The sequence below is a fragment of the Hemitrygon akajei genome, chromosome 6, assembly GCF_048418815.1.
Source record: "Hemitrygon akajei chromosome 6, sHemAka1.3, whole genome shotgun sequence".
NCBI classification, from domain to species: domain Eukaryota; kingdom Metazoa; phylum Chordata; class Chondrichthyes; order Myliobatiformes; family Dasyatidae; genus Hemitrygon; species Hemitrygon akajei.
The window spans coordinates 13,451,534-13,471,373 of NC_133129.1; the positions used below are offsets into that span (position 1 = coordinate 13,451,534).

The following is a 19,840-nucleotide window of genomic DNA, read 5'->3' on the forward strand; positions in this document are numbered from 1 at the left end:
TCAGAACAGAAAGGGAAAGCAGAATACAGAAAAAGGAATAACATACATTGATAAAGGCAAAACAGAGCAACACAGAATCAAAAGAATAGAAAAGGTATCAAATAGTGTAAAATTATTTGAGTGGATCATCACAAGAGAAAAGGAATTAAGAGAAATTTTCTTAGAGGAGAGAGGGAAGATCAGTGTGAAGCAAAGCACACGAATAGGGGGTTATGACAAACAGTGCACAGATTGTATCCAAATAGAAACAGGGCTTAAGGATTGCATTTCTAATAATTTTCCATTGCATTGCTGCAGGATAACAAACAGTGACTCCAATATTTTTCTCAACAGATGTACAGCTTTTTTTTTTGAAAGTCAGGGGAAAGTTTTCAGCATTAAAAACCTAATACCTATCAGAGTGGAAGCAATGTTTTTGTACATGGGATTTGCATGCACGGTTTACTCAATGAACAGATTCATGCCCTTGGACATTGTCCATCCAGTTCCTCGCGATTGTAAGACCTCAATACCAAGCTGCTTTCATTCAGGCATCTAGCAATTCCACATTGGAATCACAGGATAACTGATGCTGTGCTTAAGTTGTGTAAGATGTTGCAGAGGCCAAATATGGAATATTGTGTGCAGCTCTGGATCACCTGCCTACAGGCAAGATATTAATATATAAGATTGAAAGAGTGCAGAAAAGACTTACAATGATGTTGCCAGGGCTTGATGACCTGACTTATAGGGAAAGGTTGAATAGCTTAAGACTTTATTATCTGGAGCATAGAAGAATAAGGGATGATTCAATGGAGACATAGGGATATATGAGGGATATAGACAGGATGGAAGCAGGCTTTCTGCACTGAGGTTGGGTGAAACTAGAACTAGAGGGCATAGGTTATAAATGAAAGGTGATATATTTAAGGGGAACATGAGGAGGAACTCCTTCACTCAGAAGGTGGTGAGAATGTGAAATGAGCTGCCAGCAAGTGTGTTGGACACAACTTCAATTTCAACATTTACAAGGAGTCTGGATTACTCTATGACTACACAGCTCTACTGTACAATGGGGATGACCAGCCCTCATCCTCGGGGCCCACCAAATGCAGTTCTTGATCTTGGGGATCGCAGGTCTTCGTCCTCAGTGCTTGCCAACCCGACTTCTGTTTTTGGGGACCAGTATTAGATTTTTGTGCTTTTAAGCATCGTTATAATTAAATGTGTTTCATAACTCCACAGTGCACATTGGAACGAACAACATCCTTATTAACCCACCACACGAATTACAACAAAAAAAATCAACTATCAGTTTCTGTTTCTCACAAAATAACAAAATCCTTACTTGCTTCAATGATGAACCGTACGCAATTGATAATGGAGCAGGCTTGCGTTACGTAGGCAGCAGATGCCAGCAGGTTCCAGATGGTGGGCTGTTGTAACACTAAACAGCAACAATCGAGAGCAGCTTGTAGATCCAGACTTAGAGGGACCTGATCGTGCAGCAAGTGCCAACACAGTGCCTGTGTGTGCAACACCAAAAGACCAATACAGCAATCAGCACACAGATACACATCAAATTCTTCAATCTTTCTTTAGGTGTGACTGTTCAATGATAATTCTACCATAAGGATTAGGGACTAACTTTATTTGCCATATACATTTACATATATTATGAGTGGTAATGCACATTATGAAAAGTTCTACCACAAATCCATATTTATACTAAAGTTTTGTAGGCAGCAAATTGGCCTATACTTTGTTTTCCTTAATTGCTTCTTGAAGCTCTGTAGCTAAACTGCAGCAGTTCATGACAGCAGGTCACCACCATCTTCTCAAGGACCAACTAGGGAGGAGTAATAAAACTTCAGTAAACCCATACTCAGCTTGCATCCAAAAAACTCCATACCATTGCAGTTAACCAGTTATCATCTTCCCTGCAAGCCACTGGGAAATCTGCATGATAAACTACTGCAATACTGCAAGATGATCCACCAAAACCAACTCAGGTTAACTAGGGAATCATAAGCCAAAGAGATTCTGCAGATGCTGGAAATCTTGAGCAACAGACAAAATGCCGGACAAGCTCAAAAGGTCAAACCTCATCTACGGTGGGAAATAAACAGTAGATGCCTCGGGCCGAGAGCCTTTATCAGGTGGGATATGTTGAGGTCTGTGGGCCCCAAGATCAGTGGTCCACGTGGGCAGGAGTAATAAGGTCCGGTGACCCTCTAAATTGGAGAGTCAAGAGCTCAAGGTCTTGAGTTTGGGGTCATATCAATGGCAAGTTCGGAGATCAATGCTGAAGACTAAGGCACAGAGGTCGAAGACTAATGTCTGGCCTGGTGGTTGAAGCCCTGTGTCTGCAAGTCCAACAGAGAAGTCACACACCCAAAACAGAGGCAGCCTTGTCCTGGGGGTGGAGGACATTGTGTGAGAATGGATGGCTGTGTGGATATCCCCTTCAGCTTGCCATTTGATTGCATTTGTTACATTAATAGCCAGAAGATCCATTTTATTTAAATGGAAAGATCCTAATCCCCCTACTACATTTCAATGGTTTTCCCAAACTATAACATGTTTAAACTTAGAAAAAATTAGGAGTGGCACTATCGACCCTTCGGTTAAATTTGAAGAAACTTGGAGGCCATTTATTCAACATTTTCGTGTGATGTAAGCTGATCTTTTCCGAATCCTTCTCAATAACTTTTTGTTCATGTATAGAGGAGCGGAGTTAATGACAAATAATGATTTTAACCGATGAAACATGGCAGCCCAGTTTTTTGTATTGTTTTGTTTTTATTTTAGTTTAGGGGGACTCATTTTTCTCTTGTAAATTTTTTTTGAATCTTTTTCATGTTCAGTTACTAAGAGATTGGGAGGCTTAGATTACACACGTTACTCTGAGTCTGTTTCTGTATACATTAACCGTTATTAATGTAATCCCCATCTCTTTGTACCATTACCATTGTTATGTTTATCCACTCGAAACTCAAATAAAAAAGATTGAGAGTGGATGGCTGCGTGGGAGGGAGGAAAGGGGCTTGTCTTGCTGTTGTAATTTTGTTGCTTGTGTTGTTCTGCTGAACATGGTAGGTATGATATCTTGGCGGTGGAATGTGAGGTGATATTTGCTGGCTGCCTCCAGCACATCCGTAGGTTTGTGGCTGTTAACACAAATGACTTATTTCACTGTATGTTTCAATAAATGAATCTGAATCAGGACCTGAAGCTGCCTGACTTGGTGACTTTGTGCATGTTCCTCAGGTTTGCTGATGACATTGTTGCAGATTGGCAAGAGCTGGTCAGGAAACATTTTCCTGTGACACAGAGAATGGCCAAGAAAGCTTCCTTTACTGATGACAAAATCGCTGAACAGAGCTGCTGCCTTTGAAATTGATGCCAACCCACTCCTCAAATCATCTCCCTGCTCTTAAATACATATTACACAGCCCCTGTATGCTTAAAATACAACATGCAAAGGAAAGAAAACTTAAAACTACTTTAGCGTGTGTCAGTTTAAGATTTTGTATTTGATTGAAGTCAAATAGGCATTTGTTTTGATAGAGGAGAATGAGAAAGAATATGGCTTAGTTTTTTAAAAAAAATTATAGATGTAAAACATTCGAAAGTAAAAAGAGTAAAGGTTGTAATTTTACACGAAGAACAATAAGTTTAATATTCGATGGAACCAATAAACATTTAGCTACAGCTTTACTCAGTCATACCTCTAAAGACAAGACCATGAAACTGATAACGTCAGCCTCCTTGTCAGCAGGAATATGAAGAGATGGGGGCAACTTTGGAAGAGACAGAAGGTACTGGGCCAATGCACTGCACAGGCTGATGACAGAATGATAGAACAGCACGTCTCCTGCAAAATAAACATATTCAATAAATGTTCAGGGCTGAAACTCGGCCATTCCAATAAAATAATCTGTATTCAATTCACAGTAGCTGTCAGATCAGAGAACAAGATGTTGAGGATCTCTACCATCCATTCCACAGTCTCTTTGACCCACTACCGACAGGAAGGAAGCACAGCAGCATCAGGAGCAGGACTGCCGGAAGGGGTAATAGCTTCTTGCCCCCAGGCTGAGACACAATTGAATACCCTGCCGCACTAAAGCCTTGTCACTAGGACAGCGAGCTGTTTACTTGTGCTGCATATTACACATACTTTGAATTATATTTATTAATTTGTTTATGGTAATATTTTGTTTTATGTGCTGTGTGATATATATTATGCTTTGCACATGCATAACAGTCAGGAGGAACTTTGTTTCATTTGGTTGTACATATGTACAGTCCTGAGACAATAAAATTGAAAATCAGCATTCCACTCATCTCCCGTATATGATTTGTTTTATGGTGTTCCCTCTCCCCCTGCATAACAACATATTTGAAGATGCTGCAGCCACATCTCTCTTGGGCACAAAGTTCCAAAGATTTACAACCCTCAAGAAATTCCTCACTTCAATCAGTCAACCCTTTACCTTGAGGTTATGACTTTGGCTCTGGACAATTTCATCAAGAGGAGAGAGCCTCACATCTATTCTGGCACTGCTCACCCCTCAGAAACCACAGAAGTTTTAATCGGTGACTCTTTTTTGAATATGCTGGATCATCAGAATTTTATTATAGTATGTAACTTTATCCACCTAAATGCACCACCTCACTTAGGTATAGAGGAGATGTCAGGGGTAAGTTTTTTTACACAGAGAGTAGTGAGTGCGTGGAATGGGCTGCCAGCGATGGTGGTGGAGGCAGATACGATAGGGTCTTTTAGGAGACTCCTGGGCAGGTATATGGAGCTCAGAAAAATAGAGGACTCTAGGTAACCCTAAGTAATTTCTAAGGTAAGAACATGTTTGGCACTGCTTTGGGGGCCGAAGGGCCTGTATAGTGCTTCAGGTTTTCCATGTTTCTCATTCAGCTGAACGTCAGAGAATATAGAGCAAATTTTGGCTCACAATCCCTTCTTCACTAGGGTTCTGGTGACTAGAATTCTCTCTTGCCATGTCACAACACATCAAAAATAGAAGTGCTGTGGACTGTCCTATGGTCAAGAATAAAAGTCATAGAACACAACAGCACAGAAAAGGCTGTTTGTCCCTTCTAGACCACGCCGAACTATTCACCTGCCTAGTCCCATCGACCTGCACCTGGACCATTGCCCTCCATACCCCTCCCAACCATGTACCTATCCAAATTTAACTTAAATGTTGAAATCAAATCTGAATTGACCACTTCCACAGGCATGCCAATTAAAAATACTTTTTAAATGCCTTTACTCTGTTCTCTGTAGCTCCTCGTCACTGACATTTGTCGAGGCAGCGGCTCTTACCATAAAGCTCATCAATCTTATTCCAATAGGAAGAACTGGGCAAAGGAGACTGGCTCTGGAACACTTGATGGTTGCTGGGAAGATGCTGAACATGGAATGTCACTCGATCCAGGGTAACTCTCCGAGCAGTTGCGAACAGCACGCTTGCCTGGTCTGCACAGATTCCTTGCAAACCCAAGGCCAAACAAGGTGCTAGAAGGTTCAAGTTGAAATCCTGGAACAATAAGGGTAACAATGTTTAAAGCCAGTCTCACAGAGACAGCAGTGGTCCTTCACTGCTGCTATTTAATATTTTTAGCTAACAATTGTATAATTGGCACAAAGCATTAAACTATCAATATTTAACAACTGTAACAAGGATATTTATACTTATCTCTACAAAGATACAGAATGATTCTACTAATGAAAAATGAGGCTGGCGTAGAATGAAGCCCCATGATTCCAATGCAGATACCACCTCTTTCTGGATGTTTTACACATTAATAACCACTAAACACACGAGTTGGCTGGAAAACCTAGGCCATAAATCTTCTTGAGAGTAAATGTACTGAATGAAAGGCCATTTATAGACATGGGCAGTCACCTAGACAAGAAATCCTCTGAAAATAGAGCAGCCCTTTGACCCGTGATGTTGTGCCGACTCTTTAACCAATTCTTAAGTCAATCTAACCCTTCCCTCCCACATAACCCTCCATTTTCCTTACCTCCATGTGCCTATCTAAGAACCTCTAATGTACCTGTCTCCACTATCACCCCTGGCAGAGAGTTCCACACACCCATCACTCAGTGTAAAAAAAACCCTACCTCTGATCCTCCAATCACCTTAAAATAATGCCCCCTTGTACAACTCGTGTTCTCTATATGATTTATTTATTTCTCTATTTGCATAAATTGTCTTGTTTTGCACATCGGTTATTTGTCAGTCTTTATTGAAACTCTATTGTGTTTCTTCATTTTCCTGTAAATGCCTACTAGAAAACAAATCGCTACATACTTTACTTTGACTTTGTACTAGCCACTTCCACTCTGCGAAAAGTCTCTAACTGTCCACTCGATCTATGCCAAGTTTTTGGGGACTCCTCCCACATCACTGTCCTTTGGCTTACGGTCCAGTTCTTGACTTTTCCTGTAGGATATCTCTGCATTGTAGTTGCTACAATTAGTGATACCACCCAGGTAACACAATCTACTGCAGTCAGACATAATACAATTCCAATAGCAAATGGGTGTAGAGGAATGAAGTGGGAATACCGTTCCTTTGCAGCCTCAAATGACCATTACCTTGGTTGTCATGACAGAGTGGAGGTCATCTTCAGGAAGTTTATCCAGTAATTCAGTGCATTCCATCAGAGCAGTGTTTGTGTGATTGCAGCATTGGAATTTGGTAAGTGACACGTACCAGTCCTAAAACACAAGACAGCACAGTTAATACACCACCACCACCACAGAGACTGCTCCGTCTCCTCTTTTTCTCCAATTTATGACACTTGTTTGTTAACTGACAGTCAACTTGGTATATCAACAAAGACTTGTAAATTTCTACAGAGCACTCCAACTTGCTGCATTATCGTCTGTTATTAATGAACATTGGTTCCTTAAAGTTGATCTAGCTAGGGGTGATAATGGGGACAAGCTCCCACTATCTATTAAATGCTCCCAATGGCGTGTGCCTCAAATAGCCTCTGACAACCAAGTCCAGCTCCTGGCCTTCACATATAGCTTAGCCACTAAGCCTGTCAGAACAGTTTCCACTGACTGCGAAATGGCAAAGGCAGGCCACTGGCACCTTAAAACCAGTTGCTTCGGGCAGATAGGGATCGTCAGCCGTGGTTGGCAGCTCATCTAGGAGAAGGAAAATTCTGATCTCAATCCTCCACTGCCTTGCAGCTGTATCGACTCATGGGGAAAGTTTTGGGAGTAAACCCCGAGGGAAAAATCCAGAGAAGGAGTCCCTATGGCAGTCGTACATTAAGTTCAATGCTGACTGGCAACTCCTATGATGCTGTTGGTACCAAATTGTTATCGGTCGCTGCTTTTCCCTTGGGTTAACATGAGGAAATCTGCAGATGCTGGAAATTCAAACAACACACACAAAATGCTGGTGGAACACAACAGGCCAGGCAGCATCTATAAGGAGAAGCACTGTCGATGTTTCGGGCCGAGACCCTTCCCTTGGGTTCATCATTTGCGTGGAGAGGGGGAGCTTGCTCTCCATATCGTACTGCGCAGGCTTGTAAATCTAGACAGCTAAGGTGCAATATCCATGGTCAACTCTGACCGACGGAGGCCTCAGAGGAAGGGACACTGCACAGGACTGGAAAAAGATGCAGTAAGTTGTAAATTCAGCCAGCTCCATCATGGGCACTAGCCTCCCCTGCATTCAGGACACCATGAAAAGGCATTGCCTCAAGAAGGCGACATCCATCATTAAGGAGTGCTGTCACCCAGGAAACGTTCTCTTCTCATACTACCATCAAGGGAGAAGTACAACAGCATGAAGACGCACACTTAACATCTTCCCCTCCACTATCAGATTTCTGAATGAACCCACAAACCTACTTCTCTATTTTATGTTTTTTTTGCTCTCTTTTTGCACTAATTTAATATATTTTTAATACATAATTCTTATTGCAATTTATAGTCTTATAATGTTTTGCAATGTACTGCTGCTGCAAAGCAACTAATTTTACAACGTAAAATTTTACAACGTATGCCAGTGATATTAAACCTGATTCTCATTCTGTAATACTGGAAAGTTATTTTTTTGGAAGCTCAAAGGCATTGGCTCAGGGTAAATGAACAGGATGCTTAGTGGCTATTTCAGTCGAGATTATTTACTTAATATTAAACTGGTTGCAGCCCAGTACACACTACCTAATAGAGTGATAGAGGCAGGTCTTCTCACATATAAATAGTAATGTCAAGGCATGGACTAAAGGCAGGGTTAGTACAAAAGGGTATTGAATGGTCGGCATAGTAATCTGAAGGGCCTTTTTCTGTACTGAGTGATTCTATAAGGCTGATAACTGCTCCTTGTGATTACTTATTCCTGCATCTCTTACCCTCTCCACAAAGGACACAAGGACAAGACTGATGCACTGAGTAGAAAGCCTGACCTCTGTTAGCAGCATGGAGCAGCGCTCAAGGCAATTTTAAACCCAAATACCAGAGACTTCTCCAAATTTAATATTTCCTGTGAGGATCTTCAGTTAATAACCATTATCACTGACCTTTCAGCACTGGCTCAGAATCAGGTTATTTATCACTGACATATATATAATGAAATTTGTTGTTCACTGGCAACTGTGAAGTACAGGACAAAAATTAGTGCAAGTTACAAAAATAAATAAATAGTGCAAAAGGCAAATAATGAAGCAGGGTTCATGGAATGTTCTGAAACCTGTTGGTGGAGGGAAGAAGCTGCTCTTAAAACACTGCGGTTCCCCGGTGATGTTAATGCAAAGAGGACATGTCCAGAGATGGTGAGGACCTGAATGAAGGATAACCATGATACTTAAGGTCTAGCCTTACAACCTCATGAATCCTTTCATTATATTTAAACTTCACAGTTAACTATAGAACGGACCCTCCCAGGTTCAGATGGAGTTATTTATACTTAGAGATGCAGTGCAGAACGGGCCCTTTCAGCCCAACAAGCCAAACCGCACAGCAACCCACCTATTTTTACCCAAGCCTAATCATAGGACAATTTACAATGATTAATTAACCCACTAAACAGTATGTCTTAGGATTGTGGGGAGAAACTGGAGCTCCCAGAGGAAATCCATGTGTTCATGGGCAGTACGTAGAAATTTCTTAGAGGACACCAGAATTGAACTCTGAACGCCAACACTGAGCTGTAATAGCATTACATTAACCGCTAAGCTACTGTGGCACCCCTTCATGCAACTCAGAGCAGAAAGAAGTTACATTCCCAAGATTTCTCACTTTGTCCACAACGATGGATTCTATGGTAGACAGCCTGTCCCCGTCCAGCGGGTGAGAGGTCAAGTTTGGAGACGGACTAACTGTGTCTGCTGCAATGGTTGCCCGGAATCTGTCCAGCAGGGAGTACAATCTTTGGTGTCTGAAAGACAGGGAAACAAATAATCAATCAAGCTGAAATAAGGCTTTACTATCAAAACTGCCCATCACCAGCACTAACCTACCTACAATGAAGAACATATTGCAGAAAGATGCTGGAAATGGGCCAGTAACATTATAAAGGATTGCACCTGCCCTGCTCATGGACTGTTTGTCCCACTCCCATCAGGGAGGAGGCTACATAGTACCCAGGCCTGGACCACCAGAATCAAAAACAGTTGTTCTTCCCAAGCAGCAGTTAGGCTGATCGACACCTCCAGCCACTAACCCACCCACTACTATTTTATCATTTCTTGTCAGTCATCTTGTGTATCTAGCATTACTTTATGGACCTACAATCAATGCATATAAGCTATCTTATGTATTTATATTTATTGTGGGGGGTTTTTTGTACTGCATTAGATCCAGAGTGACAATTATTTTGCTCTCCTTTACATTTGTATATTGGAAATGACAGTAAACAATCTAGAATCAAGATCCAGGTTAAGACCAGATATCAACTTTCCAAGTACATTTATTATTAAAGTAAGTATAAATTATACAACCTTGAGATTTGTCTGCTTACACGCAGCCACAAAACAAGAAACCCGGAAGAGCCAACACCGAATGTGCAGAGAGAAAAAAAATAAAACACAGATCATGCAAACAATATCAGATCCAATACCACCCAACCTGGACGTAATAGGCCAATGAATGCCACATGGAGATCATTCCAGAGTCTACACACAACAGCAGCTTTTTTTCATTCCCTCGGTAGCCTAATCATGGAGGTGTAATGCACTTCCATCCTTCCTCCCCAACATAAACTGGCTAAACAGATATGCTACCTTTGTGCGAGACAAGTGGTCTGGAGGTATCGCTGAATCCTTTCCAACTCTTCAAGTGGCACTTGGGCAACACTATTCTAGATGGAGACAAGAAGCATCATAAGAAAACCAACAGAGAAGCACAAAATGATACATAAAATCACCGGATGAAAGTAGGCCAGTGGTTGTAATGGACATGGATTTTTCAAGTTCAAGTTTATTGTCATCAGCCCATACAAGCAAACAAAACGGCATCCCCATGGACTACGGTGCACCCACAAAGCATATCTCACATATACAGCACATAAGAATACAATAAGTAAATAAAAATGTAATTCAAAGTGCACACAGTACACAGCAGAGGTAAACAGTAAGCAGGCCGTTGTAGTGATGAGACCTCAATGGTGGCAGGGTACTCATTAGTCTCACACCCTGGGGGAAGAAGCTGCAACCATGTCTAGCAGTGCTAGTTCTGATGTTCCTGTACCTCCTTCCTGATGGCAGTGGGTTAAAGAGATTGTGGGATTGTTGGTAAGGATCCTCAATTTTTAGACCTTGTAACTGAATCTGCAGACTATTCTGAAGCTCCAATCAGGTTCCTACTAACCACCCTCTAAAAAAATTTAGCTTATCCCAAGGTACAACTAATTCAAGTCCCACTTGCCACAATTTAATTTCCACAGATGCTGCCTGACCAGCTGAGTCTTTCCACCACTTTCTATTCTTATTTCAGATTTCAGGAAGAAGTAATAAATTGAATTCAACACTGACTTAGCAGAAGCCAGAGAGTGATAGTAGATGATTGCCTCCCTGACCGGAGGCTTGTGACAAGTGGTGTGTCAGTGAGATCGGTGCTGGGTCTGTTATTGCTTCAGAATCAGAATCAAGTTTATTAACACCGGCATGTGACGAGAAATTTGTTAACTTAGCAGCAGCAGTTCAATGCAATACATAATCTAGCAAAGAGAAAAAAAATAATAAATAAAATAAAACATTATAATGAATAAACAAGTAAATCAATTACATATATTGAGTAGATTATTAAAAATGTGCCAAAACAGCAAGACTGTATATTAAAAAAAGTGAGGTAGTGTCAAAGCTTCAATGTCCATTTAGGAGTCGGATGTCAGAGGGGAAGAAGCTGTTCCTGAATTGCTGAGTCTTTGTGCCTTCAGGCTTCTGTACTTCCTACCTGATGGTAACAGTTGAGAAAAGGGCACACCCTGGGTGCTAGAGGTCCTTAATAATGGACGCTACCTTTCTGAGACGCTGCTCCCTAAAGATGTCCTGGGTACTTCGCAGGCTAGTGCCCAAGATGGAGCTGACTAGATTTACAACCTTCTGCAGCTTTTTTCGGTCCTGTGCAGTAGCCCCTCCATACCAGACACTGATGCAGTCCGTCATCTATATCAACGATCTGGACAATAAACTGGTAAACTGGATCAGCAAATATGCTGAGGACACCAAGATTAGAGGGGGCATAGTGTTCAGCAAGGAAAGCTATCAAAGCTTGCAGCAAGAATGGGGCCAGTTTGAAAAGCGGCAGATGGAATTAAATGCAGACAAGTAGTTTAGGAGGATAAACCAGAGTAGGACCAACACAGCGAACAGTAGGGCAATGAGGAATGTGGCAGATCAATGGGATATGGGAATACAGAACCATAATTCCTTGAAAGTAGCGTCACAGGTAGATAGGGTCATAAAAAGAACTTCAGGCAAATTTCTCTTCATAAAACAAAGCTCTCTCAATCTTATTTATATCTTTCCTATAGGTAGGTGAGCATAACTACACAAAATACTCCAAATTCAGCCTCACCATCTTATACAATTTCAACATAAAATCCCAACTCCTGTACTCAATACGTCATGATCAAAGATGAAATTCTAAGCTTTACCTGCAAGCTTTCAGCCAAAAGCATCTCAACTCGACGGCAAGCCAGTGTGTCCACCATTCGTGCCAACACTCGGAAAGGAGTACTGAGGAGCTTGTCGATGTACAGCATCAAGACTGCACCTGACTGGCTGAGATGGATTCCCTCCAAGCACTGCAAAGTCTTCTTTAACATGGTTGGCTGGAGGAAAGGGAGAGAACATCTTAATGCAGACAATACTGGAACATGTAGAGCCATCACATTGCTTCAATGGGGCCACTGACCTTAATTGAAAAGTTACAGAGAAAGTTTAGATTTTTTGCACATACGTCAAAACATACGGTGAAATGCATCGTTGGCATCAACGACCAACACAGTCTGAGGATGCGCTGGGGACAGCCTGCAACTATTGCGTGCCACCGGCACCAACATAACACACTCACAACTTACTAACCCATACATCTTTAGAATGTGGGAGGAAACCGGGAGTACCCGGAGGAAATCCATGTAGTCGCAGAGAGAACATACAAACTCATTACAGACAGCAGCAGGAATTGAATCCTGATCACTGGCACTGAAAAGTGCTACACTAACCGCTACACTACCATACTGCTTAACTTTAAAAATAAAGTGCTTAAATATATATTTTTCACCTTAATGCTTTTGCTTAACCAACATTTTAATTACATTCATTTTAACATTAAATTATAATCTTTAGAACAACTTTTAAATACGTGACCATGAGTGATGTTTAAAAGCAGTTCACTCATTGGCAGCTGTAAGCTCCCTATTAGACCCATGGGGATACTAATCCTCACTGATGCTGCCTGACCTGCTGAGCATTTGTTTTTATTTTGTATTTTCAGCACCCCCTGTACCTTGGTTAGGTATTGCATGACACATCTTCAAGGACTAATCACCATACTCACAGCCCAAGGCTGCTATGTGGTAATAATACTGATGACTTTTGTGGGGTTTTTTTGCAATTCATGCTCTCAGTATTATTTAATTTGCAGTTTGTCTCCTTTTATACCTTGGTTGTTTGTCTTTCCTTATGTGTTTTTTTTCTGAAAATCCATTGTATTTCTCTATTTTTCCTGCAAAAACTATACATGATATCACAACTATATGTGCTGTTAGTAGTGTGCTTTGCACCTTGGCCCTGGAAGAATGCCATTTTGTTTGGTTGTATTCAGGTGTATGGTTGAATGACAATTAAACTCAAGGTAGTATAGGACAACATATATGTACTTTGGTAGTAAATTTGCTTTGAAATTTGAAGATCTTGGTGGTCTTGTTAACAGCATCAGCTGAAGAGAAGCATGTCCTTACATTCTTCTACATCAGACCAGAGACCATACTAATACTGATGTAGAGTGCTTTAGACCCCGAGGTTGCTTAAGGTGACATGTGTAAGTATCAATTGCTTATGGCCTCTCTCCTCCACTCGAGGATGACAGTATAAGGGCTAGTTGGATTGCATCACCTCCAACAGCCCAGGTTTATTCCTGACCTCTGGTGTTGTCCACATGGAGATTGCACATTCTCCGGTGACAGCACTGGTTTGCTCCATGTGCCCCAGTCTCCTCCCACATCCCACAGCTGGCAAATTAGGTGCTGATTGTAAATTGCCATGACCGTATAGGGAAGTTCAATTCAGGAACAGCTTCTTCCTCTCAGTCCTCAGATTTCTGAACAGTACATGAATTTACCTCATTATTCATTCTTTTGAACTGCTTATTTTGTAAGTTAAAGCAATTTTATGTCTTTGCACTGCACAGATGCCACAAAAAAACACATTTCACGTCATAAGATGATGATAATAAACCTGATTCAGATTCGAATGGGGTGAATGAAAATGGGATTAATACAGAAATGACAGAGACAATGGCCAGTATTGCTCATTTGGCCAAAGAGCGTTAAATCCATCAGTGCTGCAACTACAAACTGAATCCAGTTCGACGAGCCTATGGCAAACGAAGAACCTAAATCAGCTCTTTCTTGGTGAGAACAGCTTAGTTGCCCAGTACCCCAAAACCAGTCTCCCTAATTGAATGGCTGAGTAATTGAGCCAACAGCTTGCACATCTGAGGGAAGATCCCACTTACTGTCGCAAGATTGTCACACCGAGACTGGATAGCTTGAATGAAAAGCCCACTGGCAGCAGAATTACGATGAATAGCACTGATGAAGTCTTGCACCGGAGGCTCATGAGAAAGATTGATGAGATCTTGAACATGATTGACAATCAGCCAAGTCAAGTGCTCTGAGTCGTGGAGATTTTGACACTGTAACAACAAAAGGCAGAAATCAGATTTATTAATTATTCAGAGACACAGCACGGAAACAGGATCTTCCAGCCCATTTGTCCCACATTGCCTAATTACACCCACGCCCCCCCCCCCCATTAACCTATTAACCCATATATCTTTAGAATGTGGGAGGAAACTGGAGCACCCAGAGGAAACCCACAGGGTCATGATGAGAATGCACAAACTCCTTCCTAATAGCATGTCTGTAAGCCAGGTCGCTTACTCTGTAATAACATGACACTAACCACTACACTACTGTGCTGCCCAGTTTTATCACTCAATCTCTGGCTCAAACTGATTTTCTGAAATAATTTAAAACATGTCCATATAATCATCAGGATGTAATTGACTCACTTCTGTTCCTATGAACAGTTAAGGAGAAAGGCCACGAAACTAGGACTACAAGAAATAATCATTATAACTCAATAAAATGCTGCAAAATATACAAAGTGCCCACATTTAAACCAGCTACAGGATACAAAAGGTGATCAAAGAATTATAAATATAAACATCTATACAAACAAACAACTGGCAGAGCAACCCTAGGACAACCAATGGCCCACTGTAGTGGTGTAATACTGACGTGAAAGACTATGGAACAATGGAGTTATTCAATGGAAGTCCAACAGCTTACCTGTCCTTGTACCTAACCAGCAACACGGACAAAAAAGAAACAGATTTTATACAAATTACACTTGTGTAGCACCTACTTGAAAACCACTGAGAGACTGAGGAAATTGACACTGTGTGGCTTGCTTTCAAATAACTGAATTCCAAGTTGAAAAATGTACATTTGATTCTTTATTATGAAACCAGCAAAGATGAACTATCTTGTGTAGGGATTAACGATATAAATAGTAACAAAATTTGTGTAATAACCAGGCAACAAAAAAACCCAACCTGTGATCAGTCTATCGTGAACCAAACTAACGAGGGTAATGTGTGAATACCTAACTATACTCATTTACTTCTACCAAGCCCAAACTAACATGACAAAGTACCGTAACCCATAATAAAACATGCAGCACAAAATCCAATACAGACAGACAGAAAATAGATACGTGGCTCCTCCAGCTTGTAAAAGACAGATTTGTTCCCCTTTTCTGGTCCCATGCTTTGTGCCATTAGAACACAAAAAGGTGATCTGAATTCTGTGAATGCAGTGCAGTTTCTCTGAGTATGTTCATTAATATTTCATTTCTTCATAAGAGATTTTAAATAACCTTACCACATAATCGCAGAAAAGAATGAGAGCTCCTCTTCGAACAATTTCCCTATTGCACATGCCCAATTTAGAAACAGATCTGGAATCTCCATTTTCAGATATCTGAGGGCTCAGCAGCTTCGTACTAGACAAGCTGTGTCTCCTGTGTTTGCGGAAATAAAAGACAAGAGATGTCATAACCAAAAGAGATTCTGCAGATGCTTGAAATCCAGAGTAACACACACTAAATGCTGGAGGAACTCCAGTATCTATGGAGAGGAATAAACAGCCAAGGTTTTAGGCCAAAGCCCTTCATCGGGGCTTGTTTTTCTTTCCTTCCAAAATGAAACCCCTCTACAAAGCAGAAGTTCAGGCTGTGAATACCAAAAACTGGTTTTCTCCTACATAATAAATTATGTGGCAAGGAAACAAGAATACACAATTATTCAAGAATTCCCTGGGCAGATGGGGAAGAGGGTGGACCTGAACAAGAGAAAATGACTTGTGCCGAAGATGTCATTTTGGATAGAGGTGATGCTATCCCTACCGCACTGCCTGCTCCACTCCACAATCATACTGAGCACCAGTTTTGCTTTTGTGTTCACTGAAATATTCACTAACCACCGACAACAATTGTCTTACATTGAAACACATACAAAATGCTGGAGGAACTCAGCAGGTCAGGCAGCATTAATGGAGAGGAACAAACAGTTGATGCTTCAGGCTGAGATCCTTCATCATAACTGGAAAGGAAGGGGGCAGAAACCAGAATAAGGTGGAGGGAGAGGGAGGAGTACTAACTGGCAGCTGATAGGTGAAGCTAGATGAGGGGGAAGGTGAATGGCTGGAGTATGTGGGAGGGATTAAGTGAGAAGTTGGGAGGTGATAGGCAAAAGAGGTAAAGGCCTGAAGAAGAATATTGTTTTATATTGTGCCTTTGACATTGCAAAATGACACAAGGAAAATTATGGACTGAAAACAATATGGCCAGCCAAAGGAGATGCTGAATCATGTAATTTCTCTATTCTACCATTTAGACGATGATACAGGAGCTTGCAAGCCCCGATGACCAGACTCAAGAACAACTTCTTCCCCACCGCTATCAACTTCTGAACCAATCACCTTTCACATCCCTTTCCCAGTGGTCCTGCCATGTTCTCCGTCCCTTAACTCCACCTCTTTCGTAATTAAATTTTTTTTGCACTACCTGTTCACACTACTTTACTTTGCACCAGTGTTATTTTTGTGCTCACTGTATTTATTGTAACAACTTCTCAGAGTCATTTACCACAGATACTGGTCCTTCTGTCCACGGCAACAAAGATACCCAACCTACCTGACAGCATTTGATCCACAATCTTTTTTCTATATTGCTTATTCATAAAAAGCAAGGAATCTCACTGCATTCTGCACAGGTACATGGATGGGGGGGGGGTGGTATGGAGAGTTATGTTCCAGGTGCTGTCGATGGGACTAGACAGTAACAATTTAATATAGACTAGAAGGACTGAAGTACTTATTTCTGTGCTGTAGTACTCTATGATTCTCAAAAACAATAAACTATAATAACATTAATTTTCCTGTATTTTAAAGGAGACAAAGAAAGGTGAAGAACCTTCAAAAGGAATTCCAAAGCTCAAAGTTTAGGCAGCTGAAAATTCAGGCACTTCACCACCTGCAGGCCTCTCCCATTGTAAAATCTGTCCACTTTATTCCTACAATACTTGGACTTTTCACACCCAATCGTAATTCAGTGCAGCAAACAGTTTCTGTACTGCACAATATGAATCAGAGATCTAACGGGAGGTACTGCAGGTAATGTAGCTGTTAGCGCGATGCTATTACAGCTTGGGCACTACAGTTCAGAGTTCAATTCCGGTGTCTTCTGCAAGAAGTTTGTACACTCTTCCTGTGAGTGTGTGGGGTTCCTCTTACGCTCTAAAAGACGTACCAGTTAGTATATTAATTGTTCATTGTAAACTGTTCCGCACTGCATCTCTAAAAACAAATTTAAAAATAAACCTGCCGTTTCCTTCACTTACTTTGGTGTCTGATGCACCTCTGACCACCAGCTGTAGTTTGTGTAGTTAACGAGCAGCAAAATCTGGCACCAAAGTAACACAAGAGATGGATGAGTGGGGATGATGGTCTGAACCAAGTTGTTCAAGGTCTCCAGTGTGTAGAAGCTCCCATCACAGCCATTCCCCATAATCAACTTCGTGGCAGCGGCAGTGATCCTTCTAAACATTCCTGAAAGAGAAACCTGGAATTTCTATGCTACTCCTTTCACTTCACAGCCAATTGAAGTACTTTGCGAAGTAAAATCACTGCATTCTTATAGAAGGACGGCACAGTAGTGTAAAAGTTTACGCTATACAGAAGTAGATACTCCAACTTTAAAAAGCATTGTTCAGACTTCAGCTGGGGTACTGCTTGGAATTCTGGTTACCAAGCTATAGGGAGGATATGACAGCACTGGATGCTAGAGAGAGTGCAGAAGAGATTCAGCAGGATGTTACCCGGGATGAAGCAGCCGAGTTTATGAAGAGAGGACGGTGAAGGTAGATCATTTCTCCATGATTAAAAGGGGACATGATCTAACTTTATGAGGTACAGAGAGATTGCAGGAAGTGTTTCCCCAGCAGTTAGATAAAACTAGTGGACACAGCTTTAGGATAAGTGGGAAGAGATTCAGAGCGGATATGAGGGAGGCCTTCTTTACATGGAGAGTGGCAAATACCTGGAATAGACATGCTCAAGACATTTGAACTGCTTAGACCAGGAGGTTCCAAACCTGGGGTCCACTGACCCCTTGGTTAACAGTAGAGGGTCCATGGCATAAAAAAAAGTTGGGAACCCCTGGCTTAGGCATAAAGGACTATTGGACCAAGTGTGGGCAAGGTGGTTAATAGTAGCATGGATGAGTTGGGTTGGATAACCTGCTCCCATACTGTATGATTTTATGATTTAATGATGGAGTACTCTGCCAGTATTGGACAGGAAATGTCAGCCTGTGTGAGCCTGTTAAGCAGGGCCCAAATCCACAGATTACAGCAGCACCTGTATTTCACCTTTCAAACGAGACATTAAAACCCAAGCAGGTATTACAACTGGAACAGGAATGTAGTAAACCTGGTTGAGGTTTAAATAGGCGAAGTCGCCTCCTTGAGGTGCATGCTTCTGTATGATGGTTCACGATGATGCTGAGGCTTTTTAAGGCATTGGTCAGAGTACTGTGGGGAATTCTGGGCCCCACATCCAAGAAAGAATGTGCTGGCTTTGGAGGGGTTCTAGAGAAGGTTCACAAAGATGGTCTTGGGAATTAAAGGGTTAATGTACGAGTATTTGAAGGATTTGGGCCAGTACTTGTTGGAAATTAGAAAAGTAAGGGGGGGGATCCCATTGAAAACAGGTGAAGATTGAAAGGTCTAGATAGAGTGGATGTGGAGAGGATGTTTCCAATAGTGAGAATCTAGGACCAGAAGACAGTCTCAAAATAGAACATCCCTTTAGAACAGATATGAGGGGTAATTTCTTTAGCCAGAGAATGGTGAATCTGTGGAGTTCAGTGCCACAGACAGCTGAGGAGGCCAAGTCATTAGGTATATTTAAAGCAGCGACTGATAGGTACTTAACTAGTAAGTACCTCAAAAGGTTCTGGGCAGAAGGCAGGAGAATGGGGTTGACAGGGATAATAAATTAGCCATAATCAAATGGCAGAGCAGACTAGGTGGGCCAAATGGCCTAATTCTTTTCCTATGTTAATGGACTTATAAACACCAAGCTAAATATTTGTCATTACTATTACTGCGGATTTATGCCGACAATTTCCATATGTTCAGGAAGGACTGGCTGCTCATTACCTGATTTGAAGATGTGGATTAAGCACATCAGCAGTGTGCCAACCTGCTGGCAGTAGAAGGAATGCTGCTGTTCACTCATATCCACCCTCAGCTGCTTGTTCACAATATCCTCAAGGAGGATGCCCACCAGCTGCAGCAGGAACCTGAACAAAAAAGACATAACAGTCAGCTTCCCAGTGAAAGATACATCCAGAAAAGATATTACACATTCAACTTAGGAAGCACACGAAATTGTGGACTTTGTAAAGAGAGTAACAGTGGACCAAAGCAAGGGAATCAAACTTCATAAATCACTAGCAACACACAGCGCTGGAGGAACTCTGTAGGTCAGGTTGTATCGATGGAAAGGAA

General features: G+C 41.5%; 1 protein-coding gene across 6 annotated transcripts in view; it reads right to left on the reverse strand.

The window, feature by feature from the left end:
• htt (huntingtin) overlaps window positions 1-19,840 on the reverse strand; it is a 246,898-nt gene that overhangs the window by 45,399 nt on the left and 181,659 nt on the right. For all 6 annotated transcript variants that reach the window (XM_073047912.1, XM_073047911.1, XM_073047909.1 and 3 more), the window contains 11 exons: window positions 19,490-19,632; window positions 17,669-17,876; window positions 15,651-15,789; window positions 14,219-14,398; window positions 12,135-12,311; window positions 10,261-10,337; window positions 9,278-9,416; window positions 6,611-6,733; window positions 5,330-5,543; window positions 3,711-3,856; window positions 1,328-1,505 (listed from right to left, as the gene is read on the reverse strand). In XM_073047912.1, coding sequence (XP_072904013.1) covers window positions 1,328-1,505; window positions 3,711-3,856; window positions 5,330-5,543; window positions 6,611-6,733; window positions 9,278-9,416; window positions 10,261-10,337; window positions 12,135-12,311; window positions 14,219-14,398; window positions 15,651-15,789; window positions 17,669-17,876; window positions 19,490-19,632 — 1,724 coding nt within the window. The remainder of the gene's footprint in view (window positions 1-1,327; window positions 1,506-3,710; window positions 3,857-5,329; window positions 5,544-6,610; window positions 6,734-9,277; window positions 9,417-10,260; window positions 10,338-12,134; window positions 12,312-14,218; window positions 14,399-15,650; window positions 15,790-17,668; window positions 17,877-19,489; window positions 19,633-19,840) is intronic.